Source organism: Acipenser ruthenus, chromosome 17, assembly GCF_902713425.1.
Source record: "Acipenser ruthenus chromosome 17, fAciRut3.2 maternal haplotype, whole genome shotgun sequence".
In the NCBI taxonomy this organism is placed as follows: Eukaryota; Metazoa; Chordata; class Actinopteri; order Acipenseriformes; family Acipenseridae; genus Acipenser; species Acipenser ruthenus.
The window spans coordinates 19,355,092-19,373,146 of NC_081205.1; the positions used below are offsets into that span (position 1 = coordinate 19,355,092).

The window sequence follows — 18,055 nt, forward strand, 5'->3', positions numbered from 1 at the left end:
ACCGGGGGTTCCTAGGGGGTGGTGCCTGGGTGGAGAGGGATTAGGTCGGCAGGGAAATTCACCGCGCATGAGCGACCCCTGTGGCTGACCCCTGCGGGTCTGCAGTGGAGCCATTCAGATCTGTGTTGTCCTCCGGCACTCTAGGTCTGGTGGCTTCGCTGTGGATCTGCAGTGTGAAAAATAATGGATTGGCAGGAACACGTTTCGGAGGACGCGTGTTTCAGCCTCCGTTTCCCGAGTCGGCGGGGAGTTGCAGCGGTGAACTGGGATAAAAACAATAATTGGGCATCCCAAATTGGGGAGAAAAACGGGGTAAAAACCATTGGCGATGACTAAATTAAAAAAAAAAAATATATATATATATATATATATATATATATATATATATATATATATATATATATATATAATATAATTTAGCATTTAAATATTTGTTGTATAATAACTAGATCAATTTTGAATGTGACGCTGTTTAATCTGCTTTAATAAATATTATGTTTATCTTGAAATACATTTATCCTGTAATGCTGTGAATTAAGCCATTTATTTTTTTTACAGTGAAAAAAATACAGCCTTATATATTTTAAAAATAACTCTTGAGTAAAACATTTTTTGAATGCGGCTCATAGCCCCATACTTATCCAAGTTTATACAGTGTATGAGAAATGAATGGTACTGAAGCTATGAAAAAGTCTCCTCTCGAAATCTAAGGGACAGCAGCTATAGTATGCTACATTCTTAAGGCTTCAATCGACACCTGGGGCCATAATAGATTCTTGAGTTCCAAGGAAAAAACGTGTTTCAAACTGTCAGTTGAGGATTTGCACTTTTTGATGTTGATTTAAATTGGTTTATTTAATTCAAATCATTGCATTCTCTTCTCAATCTAAGTACCCCATGTGTTCTATAGACAAACCTAGGATTACATTTTTTTAACAGGTAATTTGCAGTTATTTTGTGTAGTTACAGGTCTGCAGTAGAACTTCTCAGCCTAATTTACGCAGTCAATTGTCTGACAAAACTGTACAACTGTTGTGCATTGCCTCAGAAGATTATGTTTCACACACAGAATCGCAACATTTGATCACAATGAAACCTGAATTAACCTGCCTCTCATGGGAATGAACATCTGTGGCTGTGTCTTGAAAGTAATTTACTTGTATTGAAAGTTTCTGGTGGGTTAATGCTGGTAAGAGCAGTTGCCTGCTTAGTTCAGGTAACGTTAACAAAATGCATGTGTCTGATGAAAAGAAAGTCTTTAAAGCCAGTCCTTCTGGCATAAGGGCTTCTCATGTTGCAGTTAAAGCCATGGCTTTGAGATTCGTCTCTTCTCTGGGTTCAAACTAGCAGACGTCAGTTCAAGTGTGGGTCAAGGGTTATCTTCATTTGCAAATGCTTTTCATTTCCAAAGTCTTTTGAAATAGGTTTTGCTTCCTTTTGAAAGCAGTGGTGTCCAGAAGATCCTAAAATTAGTAAGATCATTGGGTTCCAGGAAGCTGGAGTTATAACACTCAACATAGAGTGTCTGCACACGGCTATGATGTAGTACAACGTTTCTCATATATATATATATATATATTCCAATGCAGATTAAATCTGCCTTGAGAGATTTAGCGGATCTATGGTTTTGACAGCCAATAAACCCCAGTTTGAGGGAGTCTGTTTTCAGGGAGAGTCGAATATTCAGGTACTGTGCCACCCCACAGCTTGTACTCACCAGTGCCTGTCGCAGCTGTGGAGTGTAGACAGCAGTGTGCTTATCAGCTCCCATCGATAAGAGCAGCCCAGCCCTCCAGTGTCTCTGATTCCTCACAGATGTGGACGAGAGTTATCAAGGCAGGCCTGAATCTCTGCCAGTGGATTCACACTCACCTTCCCTCGCCTCAAAAGCAAATTGTCATGTACAAAAACTATTCTGAAATGTGTTGTTAGTATATTCTTAACTGACAGTGCTGTAGAGCCAAGACTGGCATCTTTACACTAGTGTCCTTTATTAAGGTGCAGGGTAATGACAGTGCTGGAGAGCTGAGAATGAATGGAGTGTGTTGTGTTTAAATTGTTTAAAGACAGGGCACACAGTTACACAAAATTCAAAAGACACACACCAACATATCCTCACAAACCAAGCACAATATAATGCCAATATTTATTCAGATCAGAAGCAATAAATATAGTTTTTAGGTAAACACTTAAATTGTATTATGGTTTTTTTTATGATTTGCAATCATTCTGAGTGGTTCATAATGCAATACTTAGTTTTTTTAAAAAATATTTTTGATATAGTCTGTGACACGTGTTTAACACAGGCTAGATGAACCAAAGGGGTAGTAAAAATATCATTAAACATTACATTTGAAACTAGTATTCTTCAATTATATCACATCAGCGCTGAACTTGAAAAAATACACATCTTTGAATATTAGTTTTCAAAGCAAATGTCTATTTACAAACATATAAGGTAAATAAGACAAACGTTTTAGTGCCTTTATTAAACAGATGACGGCACTAGCCAGAATGTGTGTCTACTTAAGTTTGGGGTTGACTTAATTCAACAGATACCCCGACGGGAAAAGCCACAGCTGGATCGTATTGAAGCACTTTACTTAACTTGGGGTATCCATGGAGTACCCCTGAAAATGCAAGACATCAGTGCTGTAAAATGCTCTAATGAAATCCATCTGTGGCGTATCCCCTTGAATAAATCATGCCCTTTTAGTTTTTACCTTAGAATTTATGATAATTTGAAGATATTTACAAACATAACTTAAACAAGACTGCAGGGAGCTGCGTTAAGAAAACGCTGCCAGTGAAAAGACAGTCCTGGGTTTTCAATAGTCATCTCACTGCCATGCAGGCCTCAGTGCTGCAGTTACTGTACTGAAAAACAAAAATGCTTCCTTGGCTTTTAAAACTGGAGTCTCTGCTATCTGATCCACAACCAAGACACATTCTCAGTTCCTGTCTGTGAACTCTGCGGTCTCTTGTCTGGTTTGGTGGACTCTCATGACAGCCTTGTACCTCTTTGAAAGAAAGATAATTTTTACATTCCTTGAAGCATTTCTGGAGAAGGTCACAGATTCGCTGGTGGAAGAAGTGGGTGTGGTCCCCAGGAATCACACACCCAATAGAATCCCTGAGAAGTTCGACCCCTTCTGTACAAAGAGGGCGGAGCCTGTGCCATTGTCCACAAAGACAGAGATGTACTGACCAACCTAGAGGGGAGAGAGAAGGATTTTAATGGTTGGGAAATATTTCTCCTAAGAACTGGCTTTCATGGTGCTCCTGTTTTATACACAGCAATTGATCTGGGACACAAACAGGTGACCAGAAGTTAGTTAAGTGCCCAAGCTTGGTCTGAAAACAAGGACACACTGCCTACTCACAGGGCCAGCTCTACCTCTTAACTTACAAACTTTGTTCTAGTAAAACTATTTAAAACAGCATTCCATTTAAAATGTGCGTAATATCGAGTCCAGGCTGTTCCATTGCCGACCGTAGACGGGAGTTCCCAGGAGGCGGCGCACAATTGGTTGAGCGCCACCCGGTGTGGGGGAGGGCTTAGGTTGGCCAGGATGTCCTCGGCTCACTGCGCACCAGCGACCCCTGTAGTCTGGCTGGGCGCCTGCGGGCTTGCCTGTAAGCTGCCCAGAGCTGCGTTGTCCTCCGACGCTGTAGCTCTGAGGTGGCTGCACGGTGAGTCTGCAATGTGAAAAAAAGTGGTCGGCTGGCAGCACACGCTTTGGAGGACAGCGTGTGTTTGTCTTCACCACTCCCGAGTCTGCGCAGGGGTGGTAGCGGTGAGCTGAGCCTCAAAATAATTAGATATGCCAAATTGGGAGAAAATAATACAGAAATTGGCAACTACTAAATTAAAAAAAAGAAAATGTGGGCAAGATATTTAGTCACATTGCATTCTGGGTAAAGTGGCCTAAGGCGATAAGCCACAAAGCATTCTGATTGTAATCAGTTCGCAGACAAAAAGATAGTAGCAACATGTAATCATAATCCAATCTGTTATTTAAAGGGCTTCGTGTTGTTCTATCAGCTGGCTACATAATGGACTGGCGGATGATGAAACGCATTTCATCAAGCCTACTGGTTAACAGGTAATTTCATCTGGCGATCTATAGTGTCTCTGGCTCAAACCTCAAAGCGCAATGTACAGCTGTTCAGAATGTTTCAACTTCTGCTTCCTTGTCAGGACCTCGCTGTGAGATAAATGTTATCATCCATACAGTTAAACGCTCAATTATAAATTCAACTCTACAAGTCAAGTATTTTAACGTTTTGCCTTACACACCGATTGAAGCAGAACTTGACTTTCTTCTATTTTTACCTCAGAGTTCAGCTGTTTCTTCCTTAATAAAACCATAATTATTCCTTTTTTAAGAAAAAAACAATTACAAAGACCTCCAAGAGCTTTTTGACCATTTGGCACTAAAAGAAACTATAAAATCATTATTATTATTATTTGTTTATTTAGCAGACGCCTTTATCCAAGGCGACTTACAGAGACTCGGGTGTGTGAACTATGCATCAGCTGCAGAGTCACTTACAATTACGTCTCACCCGAAAGACGGAGCACAAGGAGGTTAAGTGACTTGCTCAGGGTCACACAATGAGTCAGTGGCTGAGCCGGGATTTGAACCGGGGACCCAAGCTGGTTGCAGTATAGTAAGCAAAAAAAAGCCTGAGACAGGCTGCTGCATAGATTCACAGCAAAGATTTTATTAATTTTTTTTAGAAAATAGTCACTTCAATTTTCAATTTCCTTGTATCTACTGACAATGTTAAGAGGAGCTTAGTGGGACATATTTCCTTTATGAAAACACAATACTAGATGGAAATTATAATTACCAGTATTGTATTCCGTGCATAAAGTGATTGAAACAATGAGTAAAACCCGAATGAAATATATAGTAAGTGAGCAGTCATGTCCGGTAAGTAAGTGTCATTTCAAGGGGAATTGAGGTTCAGTACCTGCAGATATAAGGTGCCGGTGGTCAAGACTGTGAAGAGACTCCCAGCAGACCCCCCTCCAGCTATCGTCTCTAAGGACCTGGAGAGAGACAGGAGAAGGCAATCATTCACTACTGGTGTGTTTACAACTCGCACCTGAACATGGTCTCAAACTGAGCACTGCAGAAGTACAAAAAGACCTGGAGAACCACTTATGCAATAGTCATGAAACTTGGTACTGTAGTAACATTATTTAGCATAAGTTATTGTGAATATCAAATTCTGGCGATATATGGGGGCACATCCGTCCATCTGTATGTCACACATTTTTGCATATGTATAGAAAACCACTTGTCAAATTGTGATTAAACATTTCTCATTCTATACTAGTCTGCACATACTGTTGATATATGTCACAGTCTTCAACTTTTTCATCATACTGACAGCTCTGATTTTGAATTTTTTAAAAGCGACCTTGTACATTTCTCCCTGCTAATTTTTACCATCCCAAACCCACAGTTAAATTTTTTAAGCTTCATTCTGAATGTTCAACTGTCATCTACTGTGTGTTAGTGTTCTGCCATGGCTAGTTCAACCAAAGTGTATTTATTGTGTTCAGAACTAGCGCCATATAGTTAAAACAGGAAACTTGATCCACAGCAGGTGTCCACTAGATGGTGCTGGTGCTTACTTAGACATTTTGGCTGGTGTAGCCTATGATACATATGTCTGTGGCTGAAAACTATAACTGAAGAGCTGCTTACTGTAAGAGTTCAGGCCAAAGCACAAAAGACAATATATGAGTACTTGCAATAAGAGCCAGAATAATTGCAAACCTCACAAAAAAAAAAAAAAGGAAAATTTCATCTGAAGTTGCCTTCTCTAAAAGCACATACAATTGTTTTATTTTCTACTTATGATCTAAATCCCAGGTGGAGGACAATGCTGCTGTACCCTTGAGCAAGGTACTTTACCTAGATTGCTCCAGTAAAAACCCAACTGTATAAATGGGTAATTGTATGTAAAAATAATGTGATATCTTGTAACAATTGTAAGTCACCCTGGATAAGGACATCTGCTAAGAAATAAATAATAATAATTGTATTGCCCATTTATTCCTCCCTTAGACCACTCACTTACTAAATATCTTGGTAACCCTGAATAGATAATTTTCTCCTCTTCACAATGATGCTCAGGATTTTAATGAGCAATCCATCCCACAAGTTCAGTGGTACCCCAGTATGATTTATTTACTGCAGTGCTGAATGGCTTTGTAGACGGGGACAGCGGCACTCACATGTTGCGCTGGCAGAGGGACTGGATACAGATGGAGACCCGGATACAGTCTCCCGGTCTGGGCTGCAGCTTCTTGTGACACTCCCTGTGCTCTGTGGAGGAGGGGGGAAGGGTCATACACTGGACATTAGAAAACATGAGTACAGGCAGGAAAAACACAGAATCTCTCAAACTACATTGAATTAAATGTCATAATGAATTGGTAACATGTTACTGTAATCGGGTTACATTTTTCAGTAACTTGTAACTGTAATGGTTCCCTTTTCAGTCAGGTAATGACATTTGGTAATGTAAATAATAAATAGTTACTTTTCGTTACATTCAAAAAAAGGACTAAGGTTAATGCATAACATGGTCAAACATGTCAGGTCAAATATGTCACATGAACGCGCTTTTCATATCTTGCAACAATGGCATCAGAGGAGGGAATGAGTGGGTTTGAAGCCAGAGCTCCACAGAAGCAGTAAACACTATTAAGGACCCTTTCCAAGACATTACTACAGGCAGGGGAAAACACAGCATCTCTCCAACTGTACAGATCCATTGCAAGCAACAGTTTGTTAAAAAAAAAAAAAAAGTACTACTCCAATATCCTCATAGTCAGCCTGTTATGACATTGAGTGTTAAAGGGTTTAGTGCCCATGTAATGTGAGGGCCAAGGCAGGTACAGTGAGGGGTGGATCCATGGAGCTTCCTCTCGCAGCTTTGTGAGCCCACCACAGTGCTGAGTATCCCTGCTAACTCAGTCCAGTGCCTCTCTCAAACACAGACAGGAATATCGACAGCCTGGTGTGCAGCAGTGATACCCGGGGTCTTGTATGGTTTGTTGGCTCCCGGGTGCCTGGGTAGGCGACGTCACATCGTGGGTTCACAAACTGTGGCCCGAGCTGAGGAGAACCTGATAGTCATGGTCCATGTTGACTTAGGAAAAGAGTCCACAGGGTTTGCAAGATAAATTCATAGAGCCAGGTGACAAGATCAAAAGCAGAACGTGCCTTCTCAGAAATACAACCAGTACCCTGAGCAGGAGCACACAGACAGGCGGTTCAGAAACATGAATGAATGGCTCAGCTTTGAGGTCAATCAGCTACCAGGAACTGGATGACCATTGATGGGCCTCTCACTCGTAAGTGTTCTTATGACACTGACTTTGTGATTGCAATAAGAAGCACGCCGATGGGTTGCAAACACCATAAAAAAAAGCAATAAAAAACTCAGAGATGCCAAACTCATTTTACTAGTGACTTGAACTGGATTTGAACCTAAGCCTCCAAGACTGAAAAGCATGAGAAGCTATACTATTATTAGGGTTATACCTAAAACTTTCAGTTTCTTATAAGTGTTACCCCAGAATGTGTGCCTGTGTGTTTGAAGTGAGGGGATGTCTTGCTGCCTGTGTGCTGGGCGCACTTCGTTTCTGTGCTGCTGTCCCTTTAAGGATGGTCAGGGCCAGTGCCTGATTCCAGGGAGAATGAGCTGGTTCTCTGGGTGGGAATTCTGGGAAAGGGAACCCACCCTGTTCTCTGGCACAAGCAGCTTCTTATCTGGGAAGACACACCCCAGCACACAGCCAGCACCCTCAACTGGCAGAGAGGATTTCCATAAAGAGGATCTGTATGAAAGGAGTCTGGTTCTCAAACGAAGGAGGGGGAGACCTGTCCTCAAAGGGGGGAGGTGTGGATTATTAGTTGTATTATTTTGATCATTAACCCTTATAAAAGATTACCACAGTCAATTTGCAATTTTCCCTTGCTTTTCCTGTGGTTATACTATGCAGTTCACTATGGTTTGTCATGTGTATTAATATACTTTACCATATCTCTCTGGACTTTACAATGCATAACCATGTTTAATGGTGGATTCACTGTGCGTTATTACAGCCAACTTTGTCTACAAAATATAGGTTGATTTTAAAAGCAGCGACCATCTTTCAGGATTCCAAATGATTATTCTTAACAGAATTGAAATGATAAGAACAACTGCTTCTGCAATATCTTCAATATTGCAACACAAGCAACTAGCTTGTTTGAGACCAAATCCTGTTGCAGGACCTGGTTCAATGTAATAATTAAGGACATGGTTGGAACGACCTGGACTGTACTTGTTGACAGTGCTGACCTGTGGCACAACAACAGTCAAACAAATTTAAACAGTAAGCAGCCAAAGACACAACTGGGAAGGTGCAGTGAAGGTTAATCCCAGAGTTTAATGACTATGGTAATGGAGATGAGATTAAAAGACAGGGCAGGGAAAGTATTTGGAATCGAAGTAAAAGTATATTCAGAACTTTCTTTTTTACTCAGAGGGTAATCATACATGAAACAGCTTTCCTTTAGGCATTGAGTTCTGTTAAATTCTGACGAGTCAAACTGTGCGCTAGCAAGGGACGAAGCCACATGGCACAAAGATTTTCTTGTTTTCTGGTGTGCACCAGTTCTCAAGGATGATCCTTTCTTGGCACTGTGCAGAAGCAGGACTGACAGACAGTGCCTGTAACCAGCCGGGATGGAGATGATCAGGGAGGGCACTTACCGATGAGCAGACTAGCGGTGAGCTGGTAGAAGCCGGAGACTGGCGCTGTGTAGCGGCCGCTGCTGATATTGAAGCCCTGCCCCCTCTGGATCAGACTATCGCCCCCTGCTGGCTGCTAAAGAAAGGATGCGAGAGAAAACATGAGAGAGAGAGAGAGAGAGAGGGGGGGGTCAAGGTAATTCAAATAAATAGATACATGTCTTGTTTAATCGCATTGGAGAAAGAATTATCATACAAACAGCTTTTAAAATAAATAAAAAAATAGAGAAAGAAATGTGAACTAAACTACTCCTATACATTTTTATCATAGTAAAATCATATAAAGTGTAATAAAGCATATTGAAGCATGGTATAGCATAGAGATGCATGGTAAAGTAAAATTAAAACCATGGTAAACCATGGTAAACATAGGAAAAACTGCATAATGACGATGGTAAACTCTTATAAGGGTCAAGGAAGCTATGTGGTCCAGTGGTTAAAGAAATGGGTTTATAACCAGGAGGTCCCCGGTTCAAATCCCACCTCAGCCACTGACTCATTGTGTGACCCTGAGCAAGTCACTTAACCTCCTTATGCTCTGTCTTTCAGGTAAGACATAATTGTAAGTGACTCTGCAGATGATGCATAGTTCACATACCCTAGTCTCTGTAAGTTGCCTTGGGTAAAGGTGTCTGCTAAATAAACTACACGAGATTGTGTTTAATCTGCAGGTGATAATAATGTAACAATTTTGATGCATCTTGAAATACCTACCGTGAAATAAGCCATTTTTTTACCATGAAAAATATAGCCCTCATGATAATGAACTAGGAATTTGTATTTAAAAAATCTGCACATCCCCAAAAAGAAAGAAAAGGGAAAAAGCTGTCCTGTAACAAAGCAGAACGAGAGTAGTACTGAACGATCTCTATGACTGTGTCCACTCACAAAGGTGAAGTCACTGAGCTCCAGCAGACTGCGCCTGCGCACCATGCTGTTGCCCTTGAGCTGGCAATGGAAGGCGGTCTGTACGTGGTGATATGGGCCTGCCAGAGCGGGCTGCCTGTCAGTGCCCCCCAAAGGCTCGTCTCCCTGGCCGCTACACAGCGGGCACCGCACACTCATCTCCAGGTCTCCCCAGTGTGCTGCCGCCTCTGCCAGGAGAAACACACAGTCAGAAACCTTCAGGAGGAAACGGCAGGAAGAGTCATTGTCCAAGCACCAGAAACATGTCAGTGTGACTGCAGTGAGGCCCATTCCTCAAAACATTGACAGCCCCAGAGAAGAAATCAATTAATATGTATCTCAGGGAAACCTCCCCAAATTGAACAATGAATGCCTTTGCAAACAACCGCTGGGGTACTTTTAAAGGCAAAATCAAACCCTGACTGTCTATAATATACAGTGACGCTATGGTTGTAACTTGATTGTAACATCTTGAGTTTTAACATACTCAGCTGTGGGTGCTTGCTGTTCCAGCTTACCTATGGGCTATGACTACATCACAGTCAAGTACACAGAGCTAACAAGATAATTCCAGTTCATCTTATCTAATATGTAATACTATCACTGCATTTATCTCATATTTTCAGAATGAAACATGCACTCAATATGTTTCTTTGATATAGATTTTTTTTTCCAAGCAGCACGTCCTGTTGACACTTAGCGGAGTTACTTCTGGGAGTTTGACTCTTTGTAGCTAAAACAATTCAGAACCTTTTTGGTTTTTTAGACAATGACTCTTCCTGAGTGTTTTTTTTTTTAAATATACAGTTGTAGTCAAAAGTTTACATACCTAAATTCAAAATGTTTCATTTTTTGAAATTTCTCAAAAACAAATAATTATAGGAAAAAGTTTTGCTTCTGTGGATGGGGAAAAAAAGTTACAAGAAATAGATGTCTACAGTTATTTATTTCAGCAATTCTTTTGCAAAACTCCAAAAATGCTAATTCAAAAGTATTCATACCCTGATAAAGAAAATGAAATTAATAGCTAGTTGAGGCACCTTTAGCAATAATAACCTCTTTTAAACAATTCGGATATTTGTCAATCAGCTTTTGGCATGATTCTTTAGTGATTTTTTGACCATTCTTCAACGCAAAATTGTTCCAATTCATTCAAATTTAGATCAGGACTTTGACTAGGCCATTCCAGAACCTTGATTTTATTCTTTAACCATTCTGAAGTAGATTTTGATGTGTGCTTTGGATCGCTGTCATGTTGGAACATCCAGTTGCGCTTCAAACCAAATTTTGAAGCGGAGGGTTTCAGATGATTGGCCTTTTGGTATGCTATGGAATCCATTTTACCATGTATTGGAACAAAATCTCCTGTGTCATTAGAGAAAAAACAGCCCCATAGAAGGATATTACCACCTCCATACTTGACAGTAGGTATGGTGTATGCCTCCCCAGACTTTCTTCAAATGTAACGACTATCAGCATGACCAAATAGCTCGATTTTTGTTTCATCACTCCACAAAACCTTTGACCAGAAAATGCCATTTTGCAAACTTTAAGCGATTGTCCTTATGACGTTTTCCTAAGAGTGTCTTTTTCCTTGGCCTGCGACCATTGAGACCTTTACCATGCAATACTCGACCTATGGCTGAAATGGAATCCCCAGTCCCACTTGCAGCCAATTCACTTTGAATATCTTTGGCAGTCAATCTCGGATTGTTATTAACCTTCCTCACAATTCTTCTACTTGTTCTTGGTGAAAGAACCTTCTTTCTTCCAGACCGAGGGAGCATTGTGACAGTACCATGAGTCTTGTACTTTTTGATAATAGAAACAATAGTTGAAATTGGGATACTCAAATGCTTGGAAATCTTCTTGTATCCTTCTCCAGCTTTATGACAATAAATAATTTTATGCCTAAGGTCTTCAGATATCTCTTTACTTTTTTGCATATTGACTTATTGGTAATGACAGCAATCATCCTATGCCTAACCCTTTTATACTCTCTAAGAATGTTCACCTACAATCCTAGAATTAGGTTCTGCATTATCAAATTGAAATTTCTAGCACCTTGTAGACAATACTATCATAGCATCAAAGGGTATGAATACTTTTGAATTAGCATTTTTGGAGTTTTGCAAAATAATTGCTGAAATAAATAATTGTAGACATCTATTTCTTGTAACTTTTTTCCTCATCCACAAAAGCAAAACTTTTGCTACAAAAGATTTTTCTTATAATTCTTTGTTTTCAAGACATTTCTACCAGGGATTGAACCCACACATCAACAACTGCTGCAGAGTCACTTACAATAGGACCTCGGTTTTACATCTCATCCAAAGGACAGAGCTCAAGGAGGTTAAGTGATTTGCTCAGGGACTGACATCCTTTCTGTCTGTTTTTCCGGGAGGGAGTCTATACCCTGGGTTTGGGATGTCTGTAGAAGTCCCATGTTCTTAACAAAAAGCACTGCTAAAAGCCCAGTAGCTCTACAGCACTGAAACAGGGAAATTGGGTCTATTTCCTCCTTGTAAATCATCGCACCTGCAGGTTTCAACTCCTGCAATGAAAGTAATCTTCCAAAAATGAAGGCGTGGGGAAGAATGCCAAGATAATTTCAAACCATAGTCCCCCGCCCCCTACCCTGCAGGAGAGACAATGCCCCCAGGTGGAATCTATGGAATTCCTCACTGGAGCCAAGTCCCATCCAGCTCCAGAAAATTACCCTTATTATAGGATCAGACCAGAGTGGGGTTGCTAGCTCCATCACTCCGGCATCAAAAACATTCTTGAAAACACGGTCCAAGGTGACGCTGCTGCTGGTTTAGAGCTGATTAAAATGAAGGCACCAGATAGATAAGAATGAAGAGCTTAGTAAGAGGCAGGGCGAATGGAGTGATTTGGTGATGCTGGAGAGAGTATTTAGGTAATTATTATAGGACAGGTGGAATTTGTCTGCCAATCACTTACATTAGAATGCCAAATCATGTTATCTTGTGATGAAACCACATGGTATGGTTTGGATAAACAAACATCTTAAAGAGTCCTGTGATAGCATAGAACATAAGAACATAAAGATATGCCTCTCTGGTTCAGGTCAGGTTCAAGTCAGGTCTTAAAGGATCCCAGTGATTCAGCATCAACAGCATGACTAGGTAACCTATTCCATACCCTCACCACTCTCACCACTGTGAAGAAGTGGCTCCTACGCTCTGTGCTTAGTCTCCACTTCGTATCCAGTTGTCTGGTTTCTGACAGCGATGAGTCTGTTACAACACTGTAAAGTCATGTTTCTGCCCAGTTCTGTATGCAACCTTCGGTGGAAGTCAAACTTTTAATTAAAAACCAGGATCAAACAAGGAAAAAAATGAAACTCTTGTTATATAACAGCTATAACTACAGCAGAGTGTTCTTGAAGACAACTGTCCTCCCAATACCTCATACATCTCACATCTGGCTTGTTTCATCAGGGCCATTCACAGCTCCCGGGGGTGCACTCACACAGCCCACTGACCCTGCTCTGTGTATTGGTTATAGAATCTGTGAATGGCTCGTGTCAGTGCTTATATCATCAATGTACCCTTTGTAACCCATTCCGTCTCTAGGACAATCAGAGCAATAAAGAGCCAGGTACAGGACATTCTCCTTCCACTGCTCCTTCAGCTGTATCCTTGGCCTGATTCTTACCTTTCAGCAGGGCCCTGAACTCCTCCAGCAGCTCCTCTGGAGGGAGAGCTGGGCCGGGCAGGCCGGGGGGGCCTGGTGGCCCTGGAGGCCCTGGGGGGCCAGGCTGCCCATGCTGGGTGAGGAAACAGACACATAGCAACGAGTTACCAAACTGAGACCACACAATAGAGACTGAAGCCCACTGCTCTCGATCCACATGGCAGGTTCAGAAAAGGCAAGGCACTGACTTCATTTCAGCTTTTTTAGTTGATTCAACACAAAAACACAAGGGTCCAGGTAGGGCTGTGCACATACTCAGAGTTTATGAACAGTTCCCTTTAAGATGTTTAAAGCTGTCATGTGTTTTAATTAAATTGAATAAAACTTGCTAATTGCACAAAACAAAGTGTTCCATCGCTTGCCCTTGTTTACCAATCAATGACAATCTGACAGTGTGATTTAATACAGAACATGTCGTCATCAAATATAACCAAAAATATTTTACATGTGATTATTTGTCCTATCTATTTTTTTATCTTGTTTCCAGTGGTGGTAGATCACTAAGGTAGGGCTAAGGCAAGGTCACATGTGCGTGATGACTCAGTTACATTTGCTAGTTTATTTTCAATGTCAGTTTACAAGCCCAATGTGTGTGTGGAGCAGTTCAGTGTCCATGCCCTTCCTGTCCTTGGTCTCTCTTTTTGAGACTGCCTCTTTGTGTTATGGATACCACCAGACCCATCTGAAAACAGGAGTCATTGACTCTCTGAAATAATGTGGATTTTCCTTCATCTCGTGGGATTAGGCTTGCCTGTCCCCAGGCTGTTCCTGCATACCCTTCCCCCACTCACCTGCTGGTTCTGCCCTCTGTGTCGGTTCCCCTTCCTCCCGTTCACCCCTTTATTGGAATTATTCTTGAAAAACAGCCAGGTGATCTTGGGGTCCACGAAGCGAGGCTCTGGGGGGGCAGTATCCTGTAGAGAAGGAAAAGTGACGTTGTCATGAATATCAAGAAATAAGACAGATAGACGGTGGGACAGAAAGTGATACATTTGGAATAAACAAAAGAGTGGAAGTCCAGGGAAGTGCTAGGATTCTAGAATGCTCTACTTTTAAACCTTAATGGGAATACTATGCCAGTTAAGGGCATCTCACGTCAAAAGGAAGAAGGCGGAACCACTTGGATTCTTTAAGACTCAACTTGACAAAGTTCTGAGAGACTTCTAGTGGAATATTTTGTCACTGAATTGATTCCGTTTCTTTTCATTTTTTCAGCTTCAAGACGACCACTTTATTTAGTATCATGACATAGAATGTACTGTTGAGCAAGTTTCATATTACACCCAGAGAAAGCTCTTCACTATTGCGTGCCAAACAAAGCAATTAGACCAAGAAAAAGGAGAAGACTGACAGGCCAGACATAAAAAAACAAGACCTGTCAGTAAGGATAGCATTCCTATGGGAAGCACCAATGCCGTAATATTATCAATGTAGTTGCAGCTCTTTACTGATAGAAATCTAAAAGATTGGCATACTTTCATTCTATTAATGTTTTACATTCTTTAAACAAATCCTATCACAACCATTTATCCCAAGAGCCCCAGGGTTATAACACAACACCTCATTGAAGGCTCTTTACATTAATGATAGTTGATGTAATCAATGTAGTTTAGTGCTGTTTGTGATCACTGGGGTAAATAGAGGCTACAGCATGGGCGTTCATAGTCCTATAGTTATTCCATGAACAAGGATACCCGAATAGCCCAGGAGACTCTTGAATAAATGTAAGATACATTCCAAAATGAGACCCGGAAAGTAAACTATTCATTCAGGACCGCCGAATATGAATAGTGGGCACATGGTATTTGCTAAAATATGCTTTTACCAATAAGAGAAAAACCTAAAAAAAAAAGAACAAAATGCTCTGCTGCAGTTTTGGAAAAAAATGACACTTTGAATGAGCACTGATGAGGTTTAGACAGCATGGCAGAGACTAAATCACTAACGGCAGAGGCCTCACCCCTGACCTCCACTCTTTCCTGCACTAATTTGACCAGATGACGTCCCGCCTCTGATTCTGAGAATCATTATCCTGAGGGACCCTTCTCCTGAACTCCACTCTATAGATGGTTGATTGTGACTCTCTTTCATTCTAGATTCAATTATTTAATATATATTGACATGAACATGAAATAAGTATTGCCAAACAATTAAAAATGTGAATTTTAAAAAAATGTATTTGCATTAATTTATATCAATAGACAACAAACACATTAGGACTGACCATCTCTCACTCGCAGAAAAGAAACGTTCACTCAATACTATTACAAGTCAGGGACAGTCTTGCCAACCACACTATGATATTACTGTAATAAATTACTCAAAAAACAAATCTGACTGCACATAACTGGTAACTGGTAACTACTGGTGAACTTAAGAACACTCAACATAGATACTCACAGTGTTGGTGACACATTCACTGCCTGGGAAAAAGTAGCCAAAGTGAAGACAGAATACTTCTGTCTGTCTGTTTGTCTGTCTCTGTCTGCCTGTCTATCCATGAGCCATATGTTTTTAAAGCACATCATCTTCCCATCACAAACACATGAAAATCACAGTATAAACTGCATTTTATATATCAGTACCAACAAAATATTTGGAGCTATTTCTATTGGAAAAATGACAAAATGTGTTACAGGATGCATGACAAGGCTGGACAAGAAAAAGTCAAATACATGATTTTGCTTTTACACAATTAGTTGAATAAACTTCTCTAAGTGATAACACTAACATGAACCTACCGGGATGTTGAGGCTGGGTTGGGTGGTGGACTCCCTGCCAGTCTCCTCTGTCCTCTGTGTGTGCCAGTCTGGGCTGCCCCTCACTCCCCTCTCCGCCCTGCCTCCCCACACCAGCAGCACGCAGAGCAGGGGCAGCGCGGCCCGGTGCACGTCTGAACCTCGGGGCATGTCCCTGCCTCCGCTCCCTGCCTCGCAGCCCGGACAAGCAGTCTCTATGCTATGCCTCCTCTATATGGGTCACTAGTTTCACTCGTTTTCTGTTCTGTTCTTCCTCTTTGTCCTCACGTTCCTTTTATCTCTCCCTCCCCGTTCTTATTTACTTTTCTTCAATTCGTTTTTTTCTTATTTTCTCCTTTTTTCCATTTTACTCTTTCACTTTTATTTTAGTCTCGTAACACTTCCTTCTATTACCTTGTTGGGTTTTAGAAAATCCCTTTACCTATAATAGTTTTTTCTATTGCTCAGTTTACTTTCCTCTTCCTTGCTGCTCCCCTCCTCTTTTGCACTGTGGTGCTGAAGAGCCTCTCACTGTGCAGAGAAGCCCAGGGCACAGCAAGCAGGTATCCCCCCCACTCTGAAAGAAAGCTGGGACATCTTCTTGGTAAGACACTCAGGGGAAAGCCACATCTCTTCAGGGAACTACCACATGAGTCTTGTTCCAATCCGTGCTCAACACTGAAGGCTTGGGTCCTCAGCACTATTAGATCTAGATGGCTTTTTATTTCCAGTGTCCCCTCAGAATGCCCAGTCTAGATACAGACAGTCGGGCTGGAATCAGCTGGTAAATTGAAGCTGTCAGTGCAGAACCTCCAGGTTGCAGAGACCTGATCCCTCTCTCTCTTCACCAGGAAACACTGTTTATGCAGAAGATCTGTCTCACTTTCTCCCTCTGTTTTCTTCACTCCCTATCTCTCTCTCAATCTCCTCCAGCTGTCAGTCTGTCTGTGTATCACGCTCTCTCTCTCTCTCTCTCTCTCTCTCTCTCTCTCTCTCTCTGCATGTTATAACCATCCTGTCTAACTATGTGTTGCATTTTAAGAGTTCACAAAGACATTTAGTTTCCCCTGGGTCCTACTGTCTGCCTGTTTAGAGCAGCAAGAAGACTTTAAAACCCCCACTGTGGCATATGAGAAAGACACTTCAAAGCAAAGGAAGTCTCATTAGTCAACTGGAATCTCGTGGGTTTTGTATTAGTTTTGTATGATGAAATAGAGAAGTGACCAGTTTCACCCCTACAATCACAACAAAAGCATAACCAAAGTGGGGCCTGGAGCAAGCACAACAGTTCAGTTTTATGCAGGGGCTGTACCGGTTCAGATATTCCAGGCTGAGAGACTAGTGCTCTATAAACACACAAATTCCACATCTCCAGCTGCACCATGAAACCAGTCTATAAAACTCAGTTATTTCTCATTCCAATATCAAACCGCCTGCAGTCTGCAACCGGACTGCAGACAAAGGAAAAATATTGCCTCTCTTTTTCACCTACCTTCAACTCATGTGGAATATGACTGATGCAGTTCTGGTTATGTGGTTTAAAAGCAGCTGCGTTGGTTCAGTAAGCACATTGAGAGATACAGTTTATGCTAAAGTGTATAAGAACATAAGAACACTTCAGCCCACCAGTGCTCATCCAGTGTTGGGTCTTAAAGGATCCCAGTGATTCAACAGCAACACATGGCTAGTTAACCCTTTCATAAGTGAAAAAGTGTCTCTTCTACCTATGAGTCATTCTCCACTCAGTTTCAAACTCTGTCTTATGTTACTGGTTTCTGTGCTGCAATGAGATTTAGCTAGGGTTAAGTTGGTCAACTCCTTTTAAGATTTTAAAGACTTCAATCAAGTCCCCCCTAATTCTTTTT

General features: G+C 41.3%; 1 protein-coding gene across 2 annotated transcripts; it reads right to left on the reverse strand.

Moving 5' to 3' along the window:
• Positions 1-1,929: 1,929 nt before the first annotated feature.
• On the reverse strand, positions 1,930-17,206 carry si:ch1073-184j22.1 (adipolin). 2 transcript variants are annotated; one of them, XM_034039775.3, is made up of 8 exons: positions 16,194-17,206; positions 14,244-14,366; positions 13,414-13,525; positions 9,715-9,920; positions 8,788-8,899; positions 6,257-6,347; positions 4,981-5,059; positions 1,930-3,212 (listed from the first exon to the last, which is right to left on the reverse strand). In XM_034039775.3, the coding sequence occupies exons 1-8, from the start codon at positions 16,359-16,361 to the stop codon at positions 3,114-3,116; spliced, it is 990 nt and encodes a 329-aa protein (XP_033895666.2). In that variant the 5' UTR covers positions 16,362-17,206; the 3' UTR covers positions 1,930-3,113. The 2 variants fall into 2 exon arrangements, with proteins under 2 accessions (XP_033895666.2, XP_033895665.2); XM_034039774.3 differs by having other exon boundaries at positions 1,934-3,212; positions 8,788-8,902; positions 16,194-17,205.
• Between the last annotated feature and the right edge of the window lie 849 nt (positions 17,207-18,055).